Here is a 19,578-nt window from a genome sequence, read left to right as displayed (position 1 = left end):
GCATCAGTAATGTTCTTCGGGTCTTTTTTCCCGGCTGAACCGAAGCGATTAGCTTTCTTCAGCCAACAGTGCTGCGTAGTTGTGAAAATAAGAAGAGTCTAGCAGTAATGAACTGCGGCGCGTTAAAAACAAAGTTGAAGGATGTTTTGGAGGAAAAGGCTGATGCCACAGGGGCAATAAAATATCGGTGCCTTACCGATGTTTTCAGTTTTGGTAAATTCATTTTAAATTTCAGAAACCGACAATCAGCTGACTCCAAGAAACATAAATATAAAAACATACATTGTAAGAATGTCATTTTTTCTTTTTGAAACATCTCAAACAATACGTGTGAACATCTAACCTGCCGTAAACTATATTCCGCAAAATTTTATCTGCAAGAGTACATCCCTTCTCAGATATATCGAACACCCTATCCAATCCAGCTTTTTACGCACCATAATGGCGAGTGCTATAATGCGTGTTCGTAATTTGTGAACCTCTCTGCTTACGTTAGATTCGTGATTTCTGCAGTTTTGGCAACATTGATGTTGCCAGATTTATTTTTTTTTCGTGCGAAATATATGAAGAGTCAAACTGACGTAAGCAGAGTTGTCAAAAGGGTTGGTAACATATTACGAATTTTTCATTATAGAGTCCGCCATTATGGCGCGTAAAAAGCTGGATAAACAGAGATTTCGTTTGCTCACCCTATGCGGCGACGTTTGTTTTTGTCCTGTACGAATATATTCTCACCAAACCAACGGTGTTTTTTTTTTCTTTGTAAACGTCATTGGTCTTTCCCGACGCTTCGTTCGCCTCGCTAGATTCGTTCGCTTTCCTCTGCTGTAAGTCGAATTACCGGTGAGTAACTTTTTTTCGGGTGGCCGAATGTGGTAACTCAATGGGATACAATAGCAGGAGAAGAAGTAAAAAATAGAATACTTCCAAACAGTTCATTGAGCACTGTTATTCGCACTTGATGATGCGATAGGCGGCAGCTATAGTACCAAGTCACTAGTGAGCAGCGACGATGATGAATCATGAATGATTGTAATAATCAGCAACTTTGGATGTCACGGATCCTGCTGATTTTGATGTTGCTTTTACGTGCGTTGTTTCAGCGGTTCCGAGCTTTCTGTCAAAATTTCATTCATTAATTGAGTTCAGAAACGTCTCGTAAAATGGTCTGTATTGTTTTTTGGAACTTTTCACACAATAATTTTACTAATTCATACATACAAAGAAAATATTACCATGCGAACACGTAGAAACAACATGAATTTACGTAAACCCCAATGTTTTTGCTGGTTTAGGTAAACATTACGCATAAAAGTTGGTAAAAACCGAGGGGTAAGACAGTGAGTAAATTTGAGGTTTTCCGAGTTTTTCTGAGGAAAACTGAAAAATAAAGAGCAAATCTGAGTAACTCTCGTGTCTCTGAATATCCATCTTTATACTTTTTTCCCACCGCAAATATACACATGAATGTGGCTCGGTCCCACCGTTCATATTTATTTCTTGCTTTCAAGGTAATCAAAGATGTGAATCATCTGAGAATTTCGGAGTAATATTGAGTAAATTAGAGTAACTCCTAAGTAAAAGAGCAACTCAGATAAAAGTGAGAAAATTTGAGTTAATAGCTTAATAAAATGCGAATGCCTAATTTTGGATATAAATTTGTATGGAGTTTTTGATATTGATATTGATTATTCAAGGTATTCAATTTAACCTAAATGATGGCTCCTGTGCAGGTACTCAAAAGTAAGAAAATCACGTTTACCTAAAAGGACCTCCCCGCACAGAAGGCTGATTTGCGTCATAAATACGCATATTTGGGTAGTTCAATTTTTCTGTGTAGGTATGTCAAGATTAACCGTGCATTGGTTGATGTAAATAAACCCCAAACGGGGTAAACAAATTTATTATTAAACTAAAGTTAAAAAAATGTCTTACAATCTTCAAATATGTGCGAATATCTGTGATCTAAATGACGATGCATTGGCCTACATATTTCAACATCTGTCACTGGATGATTTAGATCGATTAGTAGCGGTTTGCAAACGGTTCTACTTTGTAGTCAACACATATGTTTATGCCATGATTAGTGCTCATCTTCTACGCACGGGACATCGGCGGTTACGAAATTCAACAAGTCTACCTAGCAGGGACCTTCATGATTTCAGCTACCGAAAGCGCATTTGCCTACATGACAACTGGCGCTACGGTCGATATCTAGAGAAGCAGATGTTTTACCATGGTATGATTTATTTCTCACAAATAATCCTTGAAAGTAAGATGTTATATATGACGCATCGAGGACAACTTAGGGCACACAAAAGAATAGCTAACAGGAATGACAATGTTATAATACGGAAGCCTAGCTGGACAATCGGACTTTTCACCTCCTCTGACATAACTTGGATGGTTAAAAAGGAAGATCTAATATTCACTGGTCGCATGGATGGGTCTTGTTCTATATATGATCGTGGGAATCGTATCTCCAGGTTTTACCAACTTTCAAATAGTCCAGTCACTTCTGTCGATTTTGACGGGGATCTGTTCGTCTGCACTAATAAATCTGAATCGACGACTTTTTGGTCCGGTAACAGAAAGCTGGACCTGGAAAAAAAACTAGAGCTGAGCGACGGTTATCAGACAATAAAATTATGCCCCAATGGAAAACGTCAGTTGGCCGCTGGACGGTACAGTGATCGTGAAAAGAAGGCATTAAAGCTGATAGATGTAGAAAGGTAAGTGTGATAATTTCTACCTGCATAAATTACACTTGATTTTAGGTAGTTCAAATTGTATCACAATGGAGCAAATTAGCTGCAAGCTAAAAATCTTGTTAATAAATTCTTTATGTTTGTATTCAATTAAAAAGATTATCATAATACGCAAAAAAGACTATATGCTTTCATTCGGCTTTGCATTTTCCTAACAGTACAATTATGAATTCATAATATTCCTTGAATCGAAATTCCAGTGGAAAGACTACAACATTAAATTCTTCAACACGGGCAGTCTATCATGTTTTATGGAAAGATTCGAACACAGTGTTAACCGGAAATTTTGATACCACCTTTCGAGTTGTGGACACACGAACCAGTCGAGACGAAGCTGTGTGGACTGATCCATATGATGCTTCCGTTTACTGCCTTGATTACGACGGAGCCCACTCAGTACTGTGCGGAATGAAATACAACTTCAGGGTTAACTCGCTCGATCTACGCATGCCGAAGCGCTGTATTCAAATGTATTTTTCCTCTAAGATGCTGTCCCACTACTCACCGGTATACAGTTTAGCTGCCGATACTAGCCAACTGTTCATCGTGACAGATCATGATCTGCGTATTTTAAATTTTGACGCTGACTACGCCGATAAAAAAGATTACACATACGATTTAGTCAAATGGTATTATTGAAGAAATAAATTAGGGTAAAATCGGAGACCCTCTATTGATTCATCGCGACAGACATTACCTAAACGTTCGGTCACAAGTAATCGTTCATTAGCAAGCAATAGAGAAATTCCTACGACGCGCGCCAACTCATCAGCACTTATCGAATTGTATTTTTTCACTACTTCAGTCGTTTCTCGAGACACTAGCTCATCGTCGTGATTTTCTAACTGTAACACCATTGCACCACTCGGGAATTGTCTCAACTTAATGGGACCTACAAGTAATTTACATGCTTCCAGCAAATCTTCTGGTGACAACAGCTCCAATCCACGAGCGCGATTTACCCTGCAATATACATCTGCTAGCGACATCATGCCACCCGCTTCCTAAAATGAAAACAATCGTACATTATCGGTAAATCAAGACGATTGAGCGTCCATACCGTAATTGGATCAAGTAACATTTCGCACAATTGTTGAGAGAGTTTCATGAAATACTCTGTATTACTTCGCGTTCCATCTCTCGTCACAGGATCATCTATACCAAGACTCATCAGATAAGACTTAAAGCGAACAGTTTCATCCTCCGATATGTCGCCCTGTCGCTCCCGGATTTTCGAGCTTACGACTTTAGAAATAGCCACCATATCTTTAGCCATTTCCATCAGCTTCCCAAGGTCCTTAAAAGCCATGGTAATATTCTCGTCTGTCTGCTTCTGTTTTTCAACTAGTTTTCGTTCGATGCCCATTATTCCTGTCCTCAATACACGTTTGGGTGCACCATGTACTGCAGTACTTCCACTGCTCTCCCCTTCTTCTATAGACCATATTTTGGCGGCAACAGTCTCGTAAAGTGCCTGTACAAATCCGACTTCGATACCATTTTTACCGGAGATTTTGATAAAAGATGCAACACTGTAATCCATTGGTCCTGGGGTCTTATCCGGCAGAACTGCAGCGAGACGAAGAATAATACGTTTCTTACGGCCGAAGAGCATCGAACTAGCCTCTTCTTCTTCTAGTGATTGTACATACTTAAGTCGCAAAGATAACGCGTTACCCCCACGAGCAATTTCACCGTTACGACCCCACAGTAGTCGATGACTGGTAAGAACAATTTCACCGTCTTCGAAATTTGTCTGCAATTGTGAATCAATTACAACATATACGATATAGGTAGGTATTGAAAATCAAAACCAACCTTTTCATCGCCGTCGTATAACTTAATACAGCGATCTTTCGCGACGAATGACTCGTTTTCTGCGAGTCTCGCTTGGCAATGCTCGAGTCGGTTCATTTTTTAATAGTTAACAGATTTATAATATACAACCAGTTCTTTATTTAGTTAAGGCAAAATTGAATGAATAACGTAAACGCGCATTGTCTATACGAAAACAAAACCGATGAAAAGTTGATACTTTGATGAGACAAAATGCTAATGTCAATTTTTCAGCTGATGACACGCTAATAAAAAGTAACACTATTCTGAGCAACATTTAATTCATGTATACAGCGAAATATATTAAAAATAATGCGGTAAAAAACGGACAAAGCAAGTATATGTTTATCAAAAAAGAAATCGAACCATGTAATAAACAATTTTAGTATATAAAAAAGTGAAACCAAAGAAATCGTTTTGTGTATCCACAGAGAACAAAAAATGAACATCCTGCTAATGCCAAAAAGTTGTCAAAAAAATTACTCAGTGATATGTAGAATTTATAGAACGTGTAAGTACGTGACTTTGGCATTTTGGTCGCGGAACGATGGATTTAGGCTCATCCAAGTGTTATGTGTAATATTATACATTATTTCGGGTAGTGAACGTATTAAAGACCGCTAAAAGTTTTTTCAATTCAATACTAAATTTTTTTGTCATAGTAAGATGTCAAAAACCAAATCAAAAGCGCAACAACTGAGCAAGAATGTGAGTTTATTACCATTTTGATTCAGATCTTTTGTACATCATACCACATGACTTCTGTATTTTTTCGGTCTAGGAACAACGCATTGAATATCGTAACTTCAGAGTAGTGTTTTTCTATTGTATACTCATTATTATTTTGCCCGTTGCGACCTTCTTTGGAAGTAAGTACTTTTTGTTCGACGGGTTTCTACAGCTGACGCCAGTCACCAGTAATATATATTCGGCAATAGCTGCCGTCATTGCACTTCACATCGCACTCGGTCTGTACATCTACCGAGCCTACTTCGACAGCAGTTCTGCGCCATCCGGTACTTCCGGAGGCTATCAACGGCTTTCGTCACAAAAACAAGACTAGAGTTCCTGCTCTTCATTTGCAGTTCACTCACATTCCATCAGCATTACAGTTTTCAGGGCGTAGATAATGGACAAGTTAGACATTTTTAAGGGGCAGATGTTGCTACTGGAGTTAGAGGATGAGTGTGTGATCGGGGAAGTTCTGCATATCGGCGCCAAGCGATCATTCGTACGGTTACAAAATGTGCGTGATTTTCAAAGCAACTTACCTATCGCTGGCAAGCAGGACTATTATAGTTCAGAAATACGCAGTATAAAAATTATCGAAAAAAATCCGCCTATCGATCCAAACAATTTATCCCAGGTTGGTACCTCGGTTGTATCGTCCGCCGCTGCTGAATCGGTAACCCGAATTGATCTGGAAGATGTTAAGGAAATTTTCGACCGAATTGACGGGCACATTTTCATACACCAAACCGATATGAAGTACCACGATGCAGTGAAGTACCTGAAAACGCAAAAAATGATCGGCGTAGCAATGGAGGGCATTGCCGGTGGTCGACATGCGAGGGCACCTTCACTGTTGTCCATCGCAACATTGGATCGGATTTACATTTTTGATGTGATGTGGATGAACGTTACTAGCGATATCAAATCGATTTTGGTCAATCCAAAGGTGCGTCGTGTTGTCCACAACGGTCGACTGCTGGAGGACGTTTTGAAACATCGCTTCGGGGCCCCACTGGGAAAATGCTTCGACACGTTGGTAAGTATTGTTTAAACGAATTTCCCTAAGGACAATTATGCATGGAAAATATTTAAAAATGAGATTTTTAGGTTGCGCACATTTCTACGAATAAACATTTCGACGATCAAAATGAACTATCCATCCAGGAATGTCTTTCAAAGTACTTAAATCTTCCAAACAATTTTTTCGATAGCACGGTAAGCAGTCGAACCCGCAAAGCCATCAATACTTTTAGTAACTGCTCTCTTTTGAACAGATTGCTTTTGCCAACCGCCCTCTAACTGAAACTCAACGTAAGGCTGCCGCCAAGAATGTTGCCTTTCTGCTAATGCTACAGGACTATCTGGTACACGAGGTGATGCTAGAATCGTTCTATCAAAGCTGTAATCAATACAGTTCCAGTTTGGCTGGTAATGCCGAACATTTTGAGAGCATCATAAAGTTGTCCAAAGGACGTAATGAGGATTTGAATGACATCGATCAGTTTAAGCTGAACATTCGTGCGGATCAGAGTAATGATAGAAATGAAGTTGACCGTTACAGGATATAGTTAAACAAAATGCTTTTGATGATGAATTAAGAGTGCAGGCATTGGAAAGTTGGAAGAAAGTGTCATTTTTTGTGTGTAAAACATGTTTCAAATGAAACCAAAAGTGCAAATTCTAGAGAGATGACATCCATATGAAGAAAACAATTAGTAACGATCAACCAAGACAAGATATTTCTCCAATGCATTGAGTGCGGTTGTGATTACTGAATCATTTATTTTTCATAATCCTATGATTTCTCTACATTATAATTGGTTTATGCAGCAAAGTGTTGCCGGTTATACGAGAAGCGTTTACTTTCATGTGCCAATTTTAGGTCGATGTGTCGGATTGAACCTTTTTTTTAATTTTTTTCTCGCTTCTCGTTAGGATTGTTTGAAAATATAATGCAATAATTTAAAAACTTCTGCGAACCATAGCAATAGGTATTAAGGTAGATAATTGAAGACAGAAACATTCCTTGCATTCGCATCGTAGGTTAGTTTGTATTGGCACCCCCTTTGATTTCTTCTTTTTGCCGTCTAGAATTTCATACTTTCTATCATTTCCCAACACAGCTTCTAAATTTTAAAGCAACAGTAAATCAATGAAAATTTAATTTCAAGTTCGTGAGCACAAAAAAATTTTAGTCCAAAGCATCATCATCTTTTTTATCTGCTTTGGCCGCCGTTGTGCCGTTTTCTTCCTTGGTGTCGGTTTTCCCTGCGGTGGTTGCGGTTGATTTTGTTTTGTCTGCCTCACCTTGGTTGTGGGCAGCTTCCAGTGCTTTAACAAATTGTTCCAAGTCACCACTGTTCGCGGCAGCAACTGCTTCTGCATTTAGTTGAAAGTGCGAAACTACTGGTCCAAGTTGACCAGATTGCAGTGCATTGGAAAACATTGATAGGGCTTGCTGAAACTGAGGTGATGACAAGGTTTCCTTAAGCTGTTGTTTTTTGTTTTCATCTCCTTCAATATGAGGCAAATGCTCTACCAAAGCTTCCACCTGCTCCGGAACTGCAATAACGGACGAAAGTGATTCTGAATTTACCGCTGAAGCGAGATCCACGTTACGTCGCTGTCCATCATTAGCTCCAGCTGGACTAATTCCCGCTAAGTAGTTTTGGAGATCGGCCAAACGAACTCGGTTTCCACCAGGGGTTGCATTGCTACCTTCACCGGATCCATCGTTTGTATTACTACCTGTCAGGGGGGTTGCCGTTGCTGTACCTCCAGCCGTGGTTTTGTTAGAATCGGAAGCGTTCTTTCGAGGTGCACGTGGTGTAGAAGGTGAATTTGAAGTCGCGGTCGGTGTAGTTACTGTTCCGCTGCCAGTATTACCCGATGTTAAAGCACTACGACTAGAGGGTGTTGTCGCGCTAGTGCGGCTACTCGAATTTCCAGACGATGAACGACTTTAAAGTAATAAAATTAGAAATATATTTGAGTGGTTATTTTTATCACAATTTACCTCATGGAGCCTAAAAGGCTGCTCAGACCTCCCATCTGACCAACACCACCAAACAATTGCATCAGCTGCTGCTGGGACATGTTCTGCATGATGTACTGCAAATCGCCATTATCGCTTCCGCTGCCACCTCGTCCGGAACCACCGCTTAAGCTGTTTGACGATGGTGGATTATTGATGACCTCATTGATTCTGCGGCACCATTCATCATCCTTGTCCGTTTTCGGTTCTTGCATCCAGAAGAACAATCGGCGACTGGAACTTTTGAATTTCAGCAAAAATACGCGACCGTTTTTAACATTTTCAATTTTCTTAAACTCGCAATCGTCAGGAAAAACAATCAAATCGTCTTCGACGTTTCCTGTAGTACGATCCTTCCAGCAAAAATGAATTAGTCCATCGTCAGCTTGATACACGTAAACTAAACCTTTCCGGTTATCGGGATGAACCATCTTGTTAACAAGATTCATCCGTCCGGCGCGAAACTCCACCAGGTGACGATTCCCACCGGAACTGCCTCCGAGTGCATTGCTGCTGCCAAATATCGGTCCACTCATAACTTACTGTAGATGCAGATAATTTTGAATTACAAATTTGTGCAACGGTATCCAACGTCATCAATAGGCAAATGCAATCGTCATTGACGAAAAATACAAGTTTTGAATCTGGTTGCCTTCATCACAAGGGTAAATATCAATAATTACATACCTTTTAACGCAGTTATTTTTCGTACAATTGATGTGCTCTTCAAGATTGGGTACAGAAAGGCTACTAATGCTGTATCTACTGGTAAAGAAAAAACTTGATGAAACCAAATTTTTTAATAATATGCGATGCTTGCTAGCCAATCTTGATGGTTGGCTGATTCAGGTTCTATCCTTGTCCAAAGCGAGTGAGAATGACAATCCAAAACTTGAATGTTTTGTTTTTAGCTGAAGTGAAGGTTGGTAGTACACAGGAACAGAGCTATTTCATACACTGAAATCGATTGGCTCTAACCCAGCTAGCTGGCATCTCTTTCTTATTTGCTTTGCTCCGTGAGGAGCTAACATCACTGCGGATCCGCAATTTGCGGGCCCCATTGACAGATGCTATGTTATGCGTATGAAAAGTGGCGGTGATATGCTATCTCGTCGACACACACGCTGAGATGTTAGTCCTCGAAACATGGCGGGATGCTAGCTAGCTGCTCTAACCTCGGTTATTCTATTCGCGTTGACGGTGTTGCTGATATTTGTTTGGTTTCTGCGTGCGAAAAAGAAAGAAGGAAATATTTTTGCTTTTGTCTTCACGCACATTTTGACAATTACATACGAGAGTTCACGTAGGTGCGAACAGCCTTCGAATTCTCTTTCAACGCGAATAAACCGAATCTGCAGCATACATTCACCTTCTAAAGGTCAAAACCAGTGTTGCCACATTTTCATCTGTACTGGGAGCTGCAAAAATCTTTTTCATCTGTACTATTTCCGGGAAAAATCTGTACCACTGGCTCAAAGTTTTTATTTTCTATATTTATACAGCTTCAACGTGAATTGTTTAGAGAAAACCGGGACTGCGTTGCATCAGTTAATAATAATTCCAAATTACTAGCTCGATTTTCAATAAAACTTTTGCTCACTTTAGAATGGGGCTCGGTAATGCATATTACCGTGCTGTTCGGACCGAACAATGAAACCTCCTTGACAATCGACGTTTAACTAGCCGATCAAAGCTAAATTGTATTTAAAATTTTGGTTACAATTTATCGAGACATTATAGTTAAATGGTTTTACTACTTACAATTAGTGTTTCGTGTATTTTTAACTCTTCCAAATACTCCTGATTTATGATTGTTTAATTTGATGTTAAATTAACCACCCTAGCCAATATTTTATGTTATTTTAATATGTTGTATCTAGTAATTTCATTTGCGTTTACTCACGATTAGCGTTACACGTTTTCGTCCTACTGACTGTACTCGTGCTAACCTAACTTTCGATGTAGTTGTAGTTCGTACCTGGATAGTGTTCGATTATTTAGTACCTTAGTTTAAAATTTCAAACAATGCTTCTCTCGCAACTCACGGATTTTAATTGTGCTCTGTCCGAATATTCCACAGACTTAATGTCTCTCGACTTTAATTCTCGAATCGTCTCAGACAGTCCTTCCGTCCACTAGAGCTGTATAATTTTAACGTGTTATGAGTGGTATTTCGTGATCATAACTTTCCCTTACTTGTTTGTTGATTTTTAACTATCAATCGATAGGTGCCTGTCAGAAACAACCTGCACTGACTCCGCTTCCTTACTTTATTAGAATTTTTCCAACAAACACTTCGCTTTTCAACTGAATTTATCTTAACTTTATTAAACAATCTTTCGCTTTAACCTTTACTTTTTTCTTCTCCTTCCTGTTATCTCTCTATGACAACTTCGATATTTATTTACTCTACTACCTTGACGTTCCTTCCTGTCACCTCGATCCCTGTGGTATTTTACGCATCGCTTGGTAGCAGGTTGGCAGTGTTCCCAACATATTCCCCGGCCCGTAACCCAGGTCCGGAAGTTACTTTCGGTTCGGTGTTACCTACTTCTAACTCCAGCACAGCCAAGTTCGCTACTGCACGCTTGTAGCGCTTAGTTCGCGTACGCACCCATGCTTGTCGAATGCGACCATCTCTGGATATGATAGGCTCCTCTACTATTCCTCTAACCCAACACTTTCGGTTGTTTCCCTCGACGATGTAGACCAGGTCACCCGCCTTCAACGGTTTCGTTTCACCAAACCATTTGGTGCGTTGGTTCAGAGTGGGGACGTATTCTCTAATCCAACGCTGCCACATCTCACCAGCCAACTGTTGTGATCGTTTGTACGCATCCCGCAGAGCTTCACTAGGATTTGCCGGCGGAATACCTACGTCTTGTCGCTTCGAGGGGGGGCCACGCAAGAAATGGTTTGGAGTCAAAGCTTCTGCTTCCTCAGACTCCTGAGACGTATATGCGAGAGGTCGGGAGTTTATCATGTCCTCGGCTTCCACAATCACCGTCTGAAGGATTTCATCCGTAAGTCGCCTGCCATCATGTAACGATTTCAGTGCCTCCTTTACCGAGCGGACTAAGCGTTCCCACACACCTCCCATGTGGGGTGAAGCGGGAGGATTGAACGTCCATTTCGTTTTAGCGTTTGTGTACTCGTCCGCACAATCAAACTCGATGTCCTTAATGAGTGCCGCCAGCTCTTTGCTTGCCCCTTGGAAATTGGTCCCGTTATCCGACAGAAACTCTATTGGCCAATCTCGTCGTCCAATGAAACGATTTATCGCCATCAAGCACGATTGTGTTGTCAGTCCATGCACAACCTCAAGGTGCACCGCCCGCGTAACCAGGCAGGTGAATAGTGCTATCCACCGTTTCTCTCTTCTGCGTCCCACGGTCACTTCGAACGGTCCCATGTAGTCTACTCCAACAAAACTAAATGGACGAAGACTTGGTGTTAAACGTTGCACCGGCAACGGTGCTTCTCGGGGAACTCGCGGACGATTGCGATTAACCTTACACCACATGCAAGCCGATGATACCTTCTTTACCACTGCATCCATATGAATGATATGAAACAGTTGTCTCAGTTTGTTCTTTACCGTTTGTCTGTATCCATGGCCACACTTTTCGTGAACGTGCTGGACGATCAGATTGGTGATCCTGGAATCATCCGGTAAAATGACAGGAAATCGAAGATCGAATGGAAGATCCTCGGCCTGCGCACATCGTCCCTCCATACGAATCAAGCCAGCCTCATCGATTAACGGAGTGAGCTTTCTAAGAGGACTAGATTTATCGATTTCGAGCCACTGACTTACTGGGCGGTTTTCGTTCCGTTTCAACAACTTTAGTTCATCAATAAAACTCTCTGCCTGAGCCATACGCAGCAGACATTTTTCGGCCATATCATACTCTTCTTGCTGCAATGGAACAATAGTACAAACTACCGCATTTTGCTTCAACATCTTTGCTTGCAGCTTCGTCGGTTTCAGCGTTTTAATCGGCAGTCCTTTGCACTTTCGTCTACAGTTCGAGATAAACCGAAAAACGCACGCCATCGTTCGCACGAGCACGGTCCATTTGGAAATGCGCCCCGCGTCTATGAGAATCGTCTGTACCTTCACATTGTGCAACAACAGATGAATGCGTAGCTCTTCCGTCGTGTTTGAGGGGGGTAATTCTTTCTTCGGCCACTTCTCCTCATTTTCGTATAGAAAGGAGGGCCCACGAACCCACGCACTTCCAGGATGCATTTCTGGATCTTTGCCCCACTTCGTTAGCTGATCCGCTACGTTCATCCTGGTAGGCACCCAGCGCCATTCAGTCAATTTCGTTAGGCTGAGAATTTCGCCGATCCTGAATCCGACGAATTGTTTATATCGGCGTTGATCGGAGCGAATCCACGAGAGCACCACACTAGCATCCACCCAGAATACCACTCGGCCGACGACTAGGCTGTGGTTCTCGATAACAGTTCTCGACAGTCGTGCAGCAAGAACTGCCGCCAGGAGCTCAAGACGGGGAATGGATACCTGTTTCAACGGGGCCACTTTAGAACGGCTCATAACCAGTGCGCACCGCACTTCACCTCTTACGACTGCCCGAAAGTATGCCACACATCCATATGCTTTCTCGCTTGCGTCTGCCATAATATGCAGCTCTAACTCCTGTATCTCTGTCGATTTAGCGTCTCCAAAATAACTCCGCGATATCTTGAAGGATTTGATGTTTCGCATCATACCGATCCACCGACGCCATTTATCGAACGATTCCGCATCAATTTTCGTATCCCAGTCACAACCGGTACGCCAGAGATCTTGGATCAGCATCTTTCCGCGCACAGTTATTGGAGAGATGAGTCCCGTTGGATCAAATTGTGCCATTACGAAGCTAAGGACACTCCTTTTCGTTGGGCGTTCGTCGCCATCTAAAACTGACCGAAACGCTGCAGTAGACACGGAAGCGAAACAAAATGAATCCTCAACCGGCTCCCAAACAATACCCAGCACGCGCTCATACTCCGCACTCTTGTCCCGGTTGAAATGAACTGCATCATTCGTATTCCGCTCGCCCATCGCTTCGAGAAATTCATGGGAGCTCGAAACCCAGTTCCTGATATGGAAGCCTCCTTGAGAGTGAATATATTTCACTTCTTTGGCTCGCTGCATCGCTTCTTCCACTGTGTCCACGCTGTCGTAGTAATCATCTACGTAGTGCTTTTCGCTAACCGCAATCGCCGCTTCAGGAAACTGTCCTGAAAACTGTTCCGCGTTCAAATTTTTAACATATTGCGCGGAGCAGGGCGAGCACGTGGATCCGAAGGTGGCCACGTCCATTACGTACACCTGGGGTGTTTCTGCTGAGTTGGACCTGAACAAGAAGCGTTGCGCCTGTTTGTCTTCAGATCGGATTCGAATCTGGTGGTACATTTCTTGGATATCTCCGCCAAACGCCACCGGACGTTCACGAAAGCGGCAAATAACCCTGGGAAGGGGTATAAGCATATCTGGACCCTTTAACAGTTCTGTGTTCAGTGATATTCCTCTTACCGACGCGGCTGCGTCCCACACCAGGCGCACTTTCCCTGGTTTACGTGGATTCACAACTGCATTCAATGGCAGATACCAGACCGCCGAGCTAGGCGTCTGCGTAAGTTCTACCTTAGTTATCCTATGCGCGTAACCCTTCTCCTGATAGTCCACGATCTGCTGACAAACATTCTCCTTTAAAGCTGGATCTCTTTCAAGCTTTCGTTCGAGTGCCTTCATCCTCCGTAATGCCATCGCATAATTGTCGGGAAATCGGCGTTCGTCTTCACGCCACAGCAGCCCGGTTTCGAATCGTTCTCCTAACCGTTTTGTTGTCGCTCGTAATATCGCTTTCGCCCGTTGTTCTTCCTTCGGCTCGGGTATGGGAAACGATGAAACAACTGCTTCGTCCAAAATGTACTGATTTCGCATCAAATCATGAAAATCTTGATTGCTCACTGGCGACACTGTGTGCAAATTGAGGAACGTACTTGCGCTCGGCTTACGCTTTTCAGGGCCGTATACCGTCCATCCAATTCTCGATCGCACGGCAATCGGTTCGTTTTGCTTACCGACTCGTGACTCCAGCGGCGCAAACAAATGCAGGTTATCCAAACCGATAAGTATCGCTGCTTGTCCGGTTGGATGATCTCTTACCGGCAACCCTGCTAAGTGCGGATATTGCTTCGCAACATCAGCGAAACGCATATGCTGTTTCGGAAGCAAAAGTTCCGACACAGTGCGAACGTTCTCCAGCGGAATCTTTTCCTTTGAGCCTTTTACCGACAGCGTCAATTCAACTTTCCGGGAGTTATTTTCGAACCGATTGATGTTCCCAGTCCAAGTCACAATGAGTGGCTCTGTTTCTCCTTCCGCCTTCAGTCGGTCTGCCACAGCCTCGTTTACCAGGGTTGTAGATGAACCCTCGTCCAAAAATGCCAGTGTATCGTATCGCTTATTTCCCGCGTACAACGATATAGGTGCCATGCGAAAGATGACCGAACGATCTAGGCCTCCGTGAGTATTACACTCCACTCTCTGTAGCTGAACAGATTCCTCTACACGATGCAGAAGTGTGTGATGATTGCCTTTGCAATTCTTCACGGTACACCGTGCCTTCGACCCACATGCATTGTCGCCGTGCTTATTGAGACAGACACCGCACAGCTTCTGCTTTTCTACAGCTTTCAGCCGTTCTCCCACGTTCATCCTCCTGAAGTCCTCGCAGAACCTTATCAGATGATCTGTTCGATTGCAGATCCAACAAGGTTTGTTAGCTTTTCCTGTGAACGTTCGATCGTCGCACTTCGACGCAGAATCATGTACGTGCAGAAATTCGTTCTTCCTGGCGGGTTTTACTCTCGAATGCCGTGCTGTGTCATTGGTCGTCAATGAATAGGCCACTGCTTCAGACGCCACGTCTCCGATACCAGTGATGAAATCTGTGAACAGTCGCAGTGGTGTTCCCTTTCTACCTCGTTTGTACTCTACCCATTTCATTTGGTATTCTGGTTGCAGCTTCTCTACAAGTTGCTGCACTAACAAAGGATTCCGCAGGTGGTCACTAAGATGCGCCGCTTCCAAATGGTCACAGAGTTGTTTAACCGTTATGCCAAACCTGACAAAAGTTTTCAAATCCTCCGTCGTCGGTGGAGGTGCATTTTTGACCTTATTCAACAACGTTCTTAGCAGTTTTTCCGGCTGGCCAAATAACCTACGAAGGTCTCGAATAACTTCCGGCACAGAATCCGGGAGCACTAACATGCTTCTGACAGCATTTAGCGCTTCTCCTCCCAAACTGTTTAGCAGACGATCCAAATTCTCGATGTTCGAATAGCCGCAAGCCCTGGTTGTATTCTCAAAGCTGCTTATAAACAACGGCCATGTTTCTGGGTCTCCATTGAATTTGGGTAAGTGTCCTGATATCACCTTCCTGGTAGCGATCTGCTCCCGAGTCAGCCTGAAAGCTTGACTCTCAAATCCGCTTTGGCTTCGGTGAGATTCGCCTGCCGCCAGTGAATTTTTTCCAATGCTCTCACTCTTGTCTGAGTCCTGTCTTCCATCCCCGTCACTGTCGGAATCATCGTACTGACTCACTTCATCTTCAGCAACCGATAAAGATGGCCTTACTAACGGATTTTCAACTTTTTCCACGGCCCCGCGATTAGCTGTTCTATTTGTTACGGATTTTCTTTGACTATGTAGCCACGAAGTCACCTTGTTAGGTGTTTGTTCCGACGTACCGCCTACAGCACCCTCTTCGTTCATATATGACTTAACCTTTTGAATACTGCTGTTCAGTTTACTTCGAATTTCATTCCGCTGCTTTAAAAATGCTTGTTCGTCTGCTAACTGCGCGTTCAACAGATCTTGTTCCTGCTTGAGCTTTTCTTCCTGCATCATACGTTGCACCTCGAGTTCCCTTTTTCGCATGTTCCTTTCCATCTCCAACTGCTTTGCATTCCATTCCATCTCCCTACGTAGTCTACTTTCCCGAATCTCCATTTGCTTCGCAAAGGCTCTTTCACGCGCGAGTTGTTCTTCCTCAAACTGCTGATCAGTCAGTTCGGAAACAGACCCATTGCCGCGAACAGACCCCCCTTCGCTTTTCGATCCGGCTCTAGTTTTAGACCGCGTCTTAGACGTTTTTGGAACGGTTAGTTGTTGATCGACTGGCCGATCACATCGCGAACATTCCCACTCAACTTCAACGACGCTCTCATCCACGCCCGCACAGGAAAAATGAGCCCATCGCTCGCAAGTTTTGCATTGAACCCAGTCAACATCGTCCGACTCGCATTTATTACAATATAAACATTCCGAATAGGCCTCCTCGTCGTGGCCCCCAACAATCTTGGAATTGCGTGAAGTCATTCTGCGAAGAGCAAATCCAATCCGAAATAATTCTTTGATTTTGTTCGGACCGAACAATGAAACCTCCTTGACAATCGACGTTTAACTAGCCGATCAAAGCTAAATTGTATTTAAAATTTTGGTTACAATTTATCGAGACATTATAGTTAAATGGTTTTACTACTTACAATTAGTGTTTCGTGTATTTTTAACTCTTCCAAATACTCCTGATTTATGATTGTTTAATTTGATGTTAAATTAACCACCCTAGCCAATATTTTATGTTATTTTAATATGTTGTATCTAGTAATTTCATTTGCGTTTACTCACGATTAGCGTTACACGTTTTCGTCCTACTGACTGTACTCGTGCTAACCTAACTTTCGATGTAGTTGTAGTTCGTACCTGGATAGTGTTCGATTATTTAGTACCTTAGTTTAAAATTTCAAACAATGCTTCTCTCGCAACTCACGGATTTTAATTGTGCTCTGTCCGAATATTCCACAGACTTAATGTCTCTCGACTTTAATTCTCGAATCGTCTCAGACAGTCCTTCCGTCCACTAGAGCTGTATAATTTTAACGTGTTATGAGTGGTATTTCGTGATCATAACTTTCCCTTACTTGTTTGTTGATTTTTAACTATCAATCGATAGGTGCCTGTCAGAAACAACCTGCACTGACTCCGCTTCCTTACTTTATTAGAATTTTTCCAACAAACACTTCGCTTTTCAACTGAATTTATCTTAACTTTATTAAACAATCTTTCGCTTTAACCTTTACTTTTTTCTTCTCCTTCCTGTTATCTCTCTATGACAACTTCGATATTTATTTACTCTACTACCTTGACGTTCCTTCCTGTCACCTCGATCCCTGTGGTATTTTACGCATCGCTTGGTAGCAGGTTGGCAGTGTTCCCAACACCGTGCCATTGTGGTTCAATCTCCTAAAAATTCAGCCAAAAAACAATGAAACCCATAATTCAGCAACACTACCGATATTTCGGATATTTTGTACCAACATTTTAGTTTGGTTAAATCGAGATTTACGAAAACATGTAACAACTGCCGTTTTTGAACCGAGTGGTGCCATTCTCGGCAGCAAATCACCGATAGTTGGCAGTAAATTCTAAGTGCGTGGATTGCAAGATCTCATCCATTGTATCGTTGCAGAGTCGGCCAAAAAGTTTTGTCTAATCCTTTCCAACCATCTAAAAAATCTGTTCTTATCTGTACTATTTATCGAAATCTGTAATCTGTACGGTACAGAATCTGTACCGAAAAACCCGAGGAAATCTGTACATTTCCAGATAAATCTGTACAGTTGGCAACAGTGGTCTAAACAAAATTGGTACGTTGCAGCTGCGGTTGCGGCAATTTTACAGTTAGTCCATACAGTTTCTGTCAAATAAGCGTCAACGCAACGCAAACGTATCCATTGTGCTTGAGCCTTAAGTCTTCCACTTTCTGAAACTTACTCAATAAGCTCCTTGAATTGTCAAAAAGGTGAGCATTTTTACGTGCATTGACATTAATAACCGAAAAAATTATATTGACAGACTCATGACACATCAGGGGACTATAAACGTCAACATTTTGCCTAACAATCATAAATTGAAACCTATCTTGCTTTATGGATGATAAAAACAAGGAGAGAAAAAAAACCTATCTTTTTCATTGGAAGTGCACATTATACTGAGAACAAACGTCGTGTTCTTGTTTTCTCCATCTAAAACGATATTTATTCGAGAATACCGACCCTATTGTCCTATTGTTTTAGGGGTATATATATATTATAGTCAGCCTATACACCAGAGAGACGCCGTGACACTCACCGTTAAGGCAACTGTCAACATCAAAACGGGCGAGTTGTATAATTTTGCATTGCCGTTATCCGTTTTGGTGTTGACAGTTGCCTTAACGGTGAGTGTCACGGCGTCTCTCTGGTGTATAGGCTGACTAATATATTATTTCTTCTTTTGATAAGAAATGTCAAAAAAATAAATATTCCACTGACTATTTTTAAATTTAAGCCCTATTTAGAGTTTCAAGCGAAGTGAAATCTCATACAAAATCTTCATTTTTTCACGTTCGTGAAACCTGCATAAATTTCACTTCGCTTGGAACTGTAAACAAATTCGATCCAGCGAAATCGAAGGTGTGGATCTCATCTTTTTCACTTGGGTTTATTTTTTTCGCGCATGCAAACGCTAGTGAAAAAAGCAGTAGCAAGCGAAAACTTGCGTGCGTTTCTATTTTGTCAGTTGCAGCCAATTTTCACTTCGCTCGGAGTGTAAACTCGTGAATTTCGCTTCACTTGAACTGTAAACTGCAGGCTGGTGAAATACCTGCGTGTTCCACAAACGGGTTTTCACGACAGATTTCGCAAGCGAAAATTTACGCTTTTTCACTTGTCAAGTTTTTCACTTCGCTTGGAACTGTAAACTATGCTTTAAACAGTATAACATTTAAAAAAAATCGATTTCGAATTTTAACAACTCTTAGTGATTTTAAGTCAAACCCTGCCGTTAAGAAATCATGATACAAGGGTGCCTGCCCGGAAAAAAAATTACGATGTATATTGTGGTGAAAACAGTGAATGGACAATTTTTTTTATTGTAACCATAAAAAACATGGTATTTTTACTGTGAGCTTGCAAACGTTTCTTGTTATTACCATGTTTCCACAATGTTTTTTGTTGATGAATCTACCACCGACAATAATATTACCATGAAAAACATTGTCAGTGACTTCTAAATGTCTAAATGCCTGGTAAAAAGGCAGTTAAGATGCATAACAACCCCCCTTTTTCATGGTAAGAAAAGCAAAA

At 41.9% G+C, this 19,578-nt stretch overlaps 6 protein-coding genes across 6 annotated transcripts; 3 read left to right on the top strand and 3 right to left on the bottom strand.

The window, feature by feature from the left end:
• Nucleotides 1-1,851: 1,851 nt before the first annotated feature.
• LOC129721450 (F-box/WD repeat-containing protein 4) lies at nt 1,852-3,432 on the top strand. The gene is made up of 2 exons (XM_055674006.1): nt 1,852-2,732; nt 2,969-3,432. The coding sequence occupies exons 1-2, from the start codon at nt 1,927-1,929 to the stop codon at nt 3,405-3,407; spliced, it is 1,245 nt and encodes a 414-aa protein (XP_055529981.1). The 5' UTR covers nt 1,852-1,926; the 3' UTR covers nt 3,408-3,432.
• Nucleotides 3,386-4,832, bottom strand: LOC129721451 (vacuolar protein-sorting-associated protein 36). The gene is made up of 3 exons (XM_055674008.1): nt 4,587-4,832; nt 3,829-4,524; nt 3,386-3,772 (listed from the first exon to the last, which is right to left on the bottom strand). The coding sequence occupies exons 1-3, from the start codon at nt 4,680-4,682 to the stop codon at nt 3,401-3,403; spliced, it is 1,164 nt and encodes a 387-aa protein (XP_055529983.1). The 5' UTR covers nt 4,683-4,832; the 3' UTR covers nt 3,386-3,400.
• Nucleotides 4,833-5,122: 290 nt separating this feature from the next.
• Nucleotides 5,123-5,667, top strand: LOC129721453 (vacuolar ATPase assembly integral membrane protein VMA21 homolog). Its single transcript, XM_055674010.1, has 2 exons — nt 5,123-5,312; nt 5,386-5,667. Exons 1-2 carry the CDS (start codon nt 5,271-5,273, stop codon nt 5,665-5,667), a joined length of 324 nt encoding a protein of 107 aa, XP_055529985.1. The 5' UTR covers nt 5,123-5,270.
• Nucleotides 5,668-5,733: 66 nt separating this feature from the next.
• LOC129721452 (protein Exd1 homolog) lies at nt 5,734-7,324 on the top strand. Its single transcript, XM_055674009.1, has 3 exons — nt 5,734-6,372; nt 6,444-6,551; nt 6,611-7,324. Exons 1-3 carry the CDS (start codon nt 5,734-5,736, stop codon nt 6,902-6,904), a joined length of 1,041 nt encoding a protein of 346 aa, XP_055529984.1. The 3' UTR covers nt 6,905-7,324.
• LOC129721449 (proteasomal ubiquitin receptor ADRM1 homolog) lies at nt 7,099-9,263 on the bottom strand. Its single transcript, XM_055674005.1, has 3 exons — nt 9,058-9,263; nt 8,353-8,912; nt 7,099-8,296 (listed from the first exon to the last, which is right to left on the bottom strand). The coding sequence occupies exons 2-3, from the start codon at nt 8,904-8,906 to the stop codon at nt 7,528-7,530; spliced, it is 1,323 nt and encodes a 440-aa protein (XP_055529980.1). The 5' UTR covers nt 8,907-8,912; nt 9,058-9,263; the 3' UTR covers nt 7,099-7,527.
• Nucleotides 9,264-10,019: 756 nt separating this feature from the next.
• LOC129720345 (uncharacterized) lies at nt 10,020-17,653 on the bottom strand. Its single transcript, XM_055671810.1, has 4 exons — nt 17,374-17,653; nt 17,223-17,318; nt 10,567-17,155; nt 10,020-10,511 (listed from the first exon to the last, which is right to left on the bottom strand). Exon 3 carries the CDS (start codon nt 16,769-16,771, stop codon nt 10,826-10,828), a length of 5,946 nt encoding a protein of 1,981 aa, XP_055527785.1. The 5' UTR covers nt 16,772-17,155; nt 17,223-17,318; nt 17,374-17,653; the 3' UTR covers nt 10,020-10,511; nt 10,567-10,825.
• Nucleotides 17,654-19,578: the final 1,925 nt, after the last annotated feature.

This window comes from Wyeomyia smithii, chromosome 2 (assembly GCF_029784165.1).
Source record: "Wyeomyia smithii strain HCP4-BCI-WySm-NY-G18 chromosome 2, ASM2978416v1, whole genome shotgun sequence".
In the NCBI taxonomy this organism is placed as follows: domain Eukaryota; kingdom Metazoa; phylum Arthropoda; class Insecta; order Diptera; family Culicidae; genus Wyeomyia; species Wyeomyia smithii.
Note: the sequence above shows the minus strand (reverse complement) of the source record. Positions and strands in the feature narration are given on the sequence as shown.

Bases quoted from the DNA above. Each gene is read 5' to 3' on its own strand.
- LOC129721450 (XM_055674006.1), top strand. From the start codon at position 1,927: ATGTCTTACAATCTTCAAATATGTGCGAATATCTGTGATCTAAATGAC. The intron at 2,733-2,968 runs GTAAGTGTGATA...TCGAAATTCCAG, and splicing joins AAGCTGATAGATGTAGAAAG to TGGAAAGACTACAACATTAA.
- LOC129721451 (XM_055674008.1), bottom strand. From the start codon at position 4,682: ATGAACCGACTCGAGCATTGCCAAGCGAGACTCGCAGAAAACGAGTCA. The intron at 4,525-4,586 runs GTTGGTTTTGAT...TCACAATTGCAG, and splicing joins TATACGACGGCGATGAAAAG to ACAAATTTCGAAGACGGTGA. The intron at 3,773-3,828 runs GTATGGACGCTC...TTTTCATTTTAG, and splicing joins TGTTACTTGATCCAATTACG to GAAGCGGGTGGCATGATGTC.
- LOC129721453 (XM_055674010.1), top strand. From the start codon at position 5,271: ATGTCAAAAACCAAATCAAAAGCGCAACAACTGAGCAAGAAT. The intron at 5,313-5,385 runs GTGAGTTTATTA...TTTTCGGTCTAG, and splicing joins CGCAACAACTGAGCAAGAAT to GAACAACGCATTGAATATCG.
- LOC129721452 (XM_055674009.1), top strand. From the start codon at position 5,734: ATGGACAAGTTAGACATTTTTAAGGGGCAGATGTTGCTACTGGAGTTA. The intron at 6,373-6,443 runs GTAAGTATTGTT...TGAGATTTTTAG, and splicing joins GAAAATGCTTCGACACGTTG to GTTGCGCACATTTCTACGAA. The intron at 6,552-6,610 runs GTAAGCAGTCGA...TCTTTTGAACAG, and splicing joins ACAATTTTTTCGATAGCACG to ATTGCTTTTGCCAACCGCCC.
- LOC129721449 (XM_055674005.1), bottom strand. From the start codon at position 8,906: ATGAGTGGACCGATATTTGGCAGCAGCAATGCACTCGGAGGCAGTTCC. The intron at 8,297-8,352 runs GTAAATTGTGAT...ATTACTTTAAAG, and splicing joins AGCCTTTTAGGCTCCATGAG to TCGTTCATCGTCTGGAAATT.
- LOC129720345 (XM_055671810.1), bottom strand. From the start codon at position 16,771: ATGACTTCACGCAATTCCAAGATTGTTGGGGGCCACGACGAGGAGGCC.